Source organism: Mizuhopecten yessoensis, unplaced genomic scaffold (genome assembly GCF_002113885.1).
Source record: "Mizuhopecten yessoensis strain PY_sf001 unplaced genomic scaffold, ASM211388v2 scaffold10951, whole genome shotgun sequence".
NCBI lineage: Eukaryota > Metazoa > Mollusca > Bivalvia > Pectinida > Pectinidae > Mizuhopecten > Mizuhopecten yessoensis.
Window position 1 is genome coordinate 255,878 of NW_018408803.1, and position 6,654 is coordinate 262,531.

General features: G+C 35.6%; 1 protein-coding gene across 1 annotated transcript; it reads left to right on the forward strand.

Annotated features, from left to right (window-relative positions):
* Positions 1-441: 441 nt before the first annotated feature.
* Positions 442-2,663, forward strand: LOC110464018. The gene has a single exon (XM_021519027.1). The coding sequence runs from the start codon at positions 496-498 to the stop codon at positions 2,125-2,127; it is 1,632 nt and encodes a 543-aa protein (XP_021374702.1). The 5' UTR covers positions 442-495; the 3' UTR covers positions 2,128-2,663.
* Positions 2,664-6,654: the final 3,991 nt, after the last annotated feature.

Below are 6,654 nucleotides of genomic sequence, written 5' to 3' on the forward strand. Positions count from 1 at the left end.
TTTCACATACATATGGCTAGTTAAGAAAGTATCGAAGTGAATTCTTTCTCTGCCTATCTCTGCGAACCACAAAATGGCGTCACTACGGAATGAATGAAAATGGTAGGGGTCGCTGCCAAAAACATTTGCATATGAATGAAATGTGAATGAATGACATCCATATAAGGATATGTCAGCTACCATATAAGGACCGAAAGACTATATAAAGTCATAGGTGGCGTAAGTATCTACTGTGTAATTCCACGTTAAGCAAATGACACCTGCGTTACCTAACGCATGTGTCAAAAACCAAGGAAATCTAATCTCAGCATATCATTCAAAGTTCAAGCATTTAGATAATGATTTGAATTATGTATACATTAACCGCTACTATCACCAACCACGTGACTACAGTCACCCTTACCAGATTGTTTCATTTGAAACGTAACTCTGTGGCTAAAAGTCAGATATTTTTTATTATTCCTTCAGGAAGTATCTTTAAATACACTTAAAAGGATGGCAAGTAAACTAGCCGTTCGCCGTGCCCAGGTACATGTTCCCGATACGTGTGCGTTGTGTGAAAGCATACAGGACGTTAACTGGTACTGTAATGACTGCCAGGAGGCTTTATGTGACAAATGTAAGGATGGGCATAAACGCGGGAAGAAAACACGAAATGATGACGTCGTACCAATACGGCAGGCGGAAAAACAGAACGAAGTACTAGTAATACTCCCAAAGGTATGTATGACACATCCCGGTAAATTACGTGATCTGTTATGCACAGAGTGTCACGTTCTCATGTGCTCGATGTGTTTTGCCCAGAAACATAAACGCCACACATTTAAACATATTGAAGAAGAAATAGACTCACAGAAACAGTACATGCGAGGTCAATTAGAAACGTTAAAGTCCAAGCTCGACCACTTTGATGATAATCTAGCAAAGCGTCACGAAGCCAACAAAGCATTCAAAGACAGCGTTGATGTCATCCGAAAAGTTGTTCAAGCCCAAGGAGCAAAATTGAAAGCAGAAGTTGATTCTATCGTTAACTCCGTTCTAGCCGAGTTATCGTCCCTGATTGCTGAAGAAGACGAATCCTACAAACGGGATTGCCAACCTTATCAGAAGAACGTCAAAGAGATAAAGCAGCTGATCAGAGATGTGGAGCAGCGGACAGAACAAATGTCCAGTACAACCTTGTTTGAGCTGACGGGGAAACTGAGAAATACTATACCGCTTTATGACGTTACTTGCCAGAATATACATTCACGTCCACCAACCTTTGTAAGTGGTCAACTTAATACAAAGAAGTTGGAAAAAATGGTTGGATATGTTTCCGCCGGGTACAAGAAAAAGGACATCGACAGTCAACATGTCAAAAAAATGTCTTCGTTCCAAGCCCCTCAGCAGAGCTCTGTAATCTCAATATGTCCTACTGACGACAATCATGCATGGATGTCAGTGTTAGGATCTAAGGAATTGGTCAAAACCGACAAAAAGGGAAAGGTTACGGATTCCCTTCAGCTTGATTTTAAACCGCTGTCCCTGGCTTTGATCAATACAACAGAACTATTGATCACGTGTCGGGATTCATCACTGATATACATACTGTCCAACGACAGACAAATTATGACTTTCGCTGACATCAGTCCATTTAAAGCCTGTTGTATCAGTGTTAATGACTGTGACAAGGTGTTTGTAACCACTCGTACTTCAAAAATACTGGCACTGAACAAGTCGGGGAACATGATCAGAAAAATCTCTTGTGGGCAGATTGGGATCAGAATCGTATGTTTGACAGCAGGAAATTTCGCTGTTGCCACTGGTGATGGTGGTTACTGTAACGAACTAATGACCGTAAATAAATCAGATCAGATCATACGTACGTGGAGTGGGGAACTAGACAATGGTCAGAAGATAGAACAGACGCTACAGTGTAGTATAGCGCGTGATAGATATGACAGGGTGTTTGTGCCAGACTTCGACACCGACCAGGTATACGTTCTCTCAGGAAATGAGGCAAAGGCCAAGTGTCTCCTAGAAAAGAAACACAGAGTAATTCAACCAATGGCTGTATGTGTAGACAGGTGTGGACATGTTTGGGTCGGCTGTGTTGATGGTACAGTACATGTGATGGAGCTTTAAACTTATATATCGGAGTGGTTGAAAACGAAAAACAATGGTGTAGTGCTGCAAAAGGAGTATGACGAGGAACTCCTGTCTTACCAACAAGTTAGCTTTTCCAGTGATGAGATTTAACCCTGTAACGCGCTCTAGTTCAGCTTAGAGTTTCTTACTTCGAGCGTGGTTAGTATATGGATGGGTGACCACGCGCAAGTTACATTTGGTGGGAGCGTCATGACTCTGTGCAAAGGCAAGTTTCAGGTGGTTAGTAAAGGCGCATTACTCAATAGTGAGAACCAGCTGAATATTCCTTAGACCCAGTCTGTGACATACTGGCAGGCTAGCTTTTCCAGCGATGCGATGTGGAATATTTCTGGTACTCGTTGACTAGTTCACCAGCGTCGAGCGTGGTCAGTGTCTGGATGAGTGACCGCCAGCACGTTTATAGTACATTGTTAGGTTAATTCGATACAGCTATTTGTCTAAGTTGTTGACGTCTTAAAAAACATATAGATTCTTTTAGTGTGTATTTTTACATGAAAAGGTTTAATATTTAATTTCAAGGATAACTACCTTTAACATATGAAAATAACAAAGGACGAGTTTATCTATATATTTTTTTAAACTAATACTATTATAATAACATCGTTTATTACATTTTTACCAGTGAAATATTGAAAATTATTCATTCTGTAAAAAGAGTAAAAAATATCAAAATGGGTTGATGTCTCAGACGGATTTTCTTTGGCTGGGTCTGCGTTTCATTAAGCTAACCAGGCATTGCACATTTGGGCTACTTGTATAATGTTAGGGTTTGTTACTTGTATAATGTTAGGGTTTGTTACTTGTCACTTCTGCTGATTTGACCAATCAAAACACTGATTACAAATTACCATGAGAAAAATTACCAATCAGAAACCCAGACATTATAAAAGTGGTCCTAATGCTAAAAGCATGTTGAGTTTTGTAGGTAAACTAAGTCTTTGATAAACGGTGTCCACAGGGTTATCATGACAAAACACAGCATTTGTTTTAATAAGTTTTAATATGTTATGCAAGTTTCTATATCTTGAATATAGCAGATAAAAAAACCAAATCAGTTTGTATTTGTTGAGACTTCATGGGTAGAGGAAAACGGTGTAAATATGAGACTCAACCAGTGACTGATTTTTGTAAATATGAAAATCAGGGTGATCAATCTTTGTCATATCACATTATACAAGTATCATAAAGTATATAGTGAAACCTGTCCAATCCGTGACCCTGTGAAAAACGAACAAATTTTATTAAAAAAAAAAGTGAATTGACCTCAGAATGACAGATATGAAAGGATATCAGAATACTCAGGAGTCGGCTAAGACAGGTTTTACTGTATAATAGAAATATAGTGAGTGAAAATGTATTTGTGACTATAATTATACGTATTAAACTTACATTATTTACGTGAAACCATATGCCCATTAAACTTTGAAACATTTTTATGGTAAACTATTAAACCATTAATTTCTAATCTACAGGTAATACAATCATTTTCATCTATTGTTTCATTGAAAAGCACCATTAATTGGGGGAAAAACCACTATTTTTTTCATAATTTAACTAACAATAATAAACTTATGAAAATGTTGTGTAACATATAATTTCAACAATATTCTTGTAAAAGGCAAATGAACATTTCATTCTACATTACAATTTTCCAATAGGATAATGAAACAAAAATAGAAGTGTCAAACCATGAACATTGTTTCAAGAAAAAGTTTTATATTTATTATAAGTAAATAAGATAATACAGGTGGAATGGTGTAGTAGTTATGGTTGTGCTACATAATAGGTCTTTGAACTCAAATGTCGAGATAACAATATCAATTCTGCGTAACGTTGTAATAATACCATTTCATGTATACCAGCACCAGTAACTAACGTCAAATGATCATGTAATATTTACAAGGCAGACTATTTCGGTTGTATATTGCTTCGTGTTGGAGATGCTTACTTTTCAAGTGAACAAAACTGAAAAAATAATCATCAAAATCAAAAACGTTCATGTATTAAAAAACAGTAAATACAGGTACAAAGATTGAAAAAAACTGCTAAGTAGATTGTTTAAGGAAAGAAGCGACAACAAAACGAGCAACCTTCTGGACAAGTCATAGCTGTGTACTTATAACTAATGAAATGTTCTATAAGAATTCACCAGGGTCATATTGCAGCTATTTTCAATCATGTCTTGGCATAAAGGGACCATCACTTACGGAAGTAAAGATCACTGTTATGTAGGCAATTAATGACTATGATTATGTTAAATATTTTCAGAGTCAAAAGAAAAAGTTACTGAACTGTTACTTTATCATATATACAACAACATTAAAAATATAGCTTTTACTACACTGTAAATAATTGTTATAAGAACTCTATTGGGTATATATAGAGTAAATTACACAAGTTTCTATTCCATACGAGATTCATAGAGCTGTTATGAAATGAATCTACAAATTTATTTCACTTTTAACAAAGCCTCTAGAAAGTTACAATAAACAATCGTAACGAAAATCTCATATGAAATGGAAACGTATGTAAGATTCTGTATATCATATAAACAATTATTGTTGCAAATCATTGTAACCATGAAAAAAATATCTATTAGAAATAAAAAAAAATGTCGTTATATTGACTTCAAGCCTTCTTTTGTTTTGTCTCAATACAATTGAAAGTCTATGACGTCATGAGGTTGTTCTAGTTGTGACGTCATAGTTGAAACAAAGGGGCCCTACAGCCAATCAAAGTTCTGCTAGGTGTTAATGAAATTTGCGCTCTTTTCACACAAATTATGTTATGTATGTAATGACACTGATAACAGGATAGTAACGTGAAAATTAATCATGAATAATTTTCGACAATTCAAATGTTTCAAAAATTGGCAATTGTTTTATTATTGCTATGTTTGTGGCCTAGATATGATCTGTGAACCTTAACCCTTGGATCTCCCAGAACTATAATCAACTATCATTGAAACCCAAGAAAGCTGGAGGAACTAAGTGAAAACAAAACACAAACCTAGACCCAGTGCAAAAATTACAATTAGCTCTCAAATGTGAAACGTTAGCAAACTTCTCAGCATATAACCCTAAGCTTGAATCTCAGTGTTTACTTTGCAGGACATTAACGTTTGTTGTCAAACCCAAAACTGTAAACACTATAATGTCCGATGTTTTTCGTCGGCATTTAATTACTCCGACATCACTGTTCAGGGTCCGTCAACAAAGGTTACAGTTCCGCAATTTAAAACTAAAAGTAACAATGCATCTTTACAGTGAAATACACTCAGTAAATGATGTGATAGTGAGCAAAACTTCCTATGAAATTCCTATTAAACATAATTTACACACTTATGTCTTTGAAAGGAGATATGACCAGCTTGTCTCCCTTTGTTGAATCTTGAACGGTTGAGTTTTCATTTGAGACAACAATATTTCAATCAAAACATTGTTTCAGAAAAAAAGGGCTCAAGTTTCAACTTCAGAAATATGAAATGAAAATTAGACATAAAAAAAAAGAAGATAAATATTAGATTTTCAAATGAATTCTTCCATGATATATCACAAAACCTCATTATAATGCCAAATTATTCCTGGAAAAATGGTGCCAGTTTAAGAAGGTTTCGTGCCACAAGAATAAAAGTATTGTTTTCATGCCTGATTTGACCAAGGGAGACAATCTGTTATCTCTCATTCATAGTAAATATAACTTTTTTTCTAATAACATATATAAAAAAAATATATTCATTTATTTTACAACAATTGCAAAACAAGTTCTATCAATTTACATTAATAATTCTGGTTTGCCAGGATGGAAGGTTGCAGGGGGTCTGAACTTGTTTATCCATAGGACACATTTCAACTCTTCCAATTCAAAGGTTGGAATAGTTAATTATGAAATTTCAGTTGAAATTGAGTTAATTTGGGAAGAAACCAGATCAGCTGGAAAAGCCTACATGGTTGGACAGGTGACCCAATACCTTTTCACATCCGATCGGGAATCAAAACCACGGCTGTCTTGGTGAAAGGCGAATGCGCTATCCACTGCGCCACCTGACCAACCCCAACCTAAAAAATAAGTGGAGAGGGGAATGAAAAATTTTGTAATGGAATTTAATTTGGAACAGAAACTGGAATGTGGTTATATATTTAAAGGATTCCTATAACATGTCTATAGCAATCTTTGTTTCTTTGGTGGAAATTTAGAAATTTGATTTTTTTTTTTCATAATTTACCTCAAAACTTGGCCAGCATGATCAAACAAATCAAATGTCAAGGGAAGATATGACTACTCCTTGTAACCATATAACTCAAATAAATACATCTACAACTGAGAATAGTAACCTTCACTGATACTTATTGTATATTGTGGAGACCTGTTATTATCCATCCCGCACTCAACCGACCAGTGTATAAGGATCTCTGTCCCACTGTACTCTAGTTATCCCTATATACAGTAACCTCCCCTTAACTTCCATCTGTAACTGTAACTTCCATCTGTAACTGGTACCCC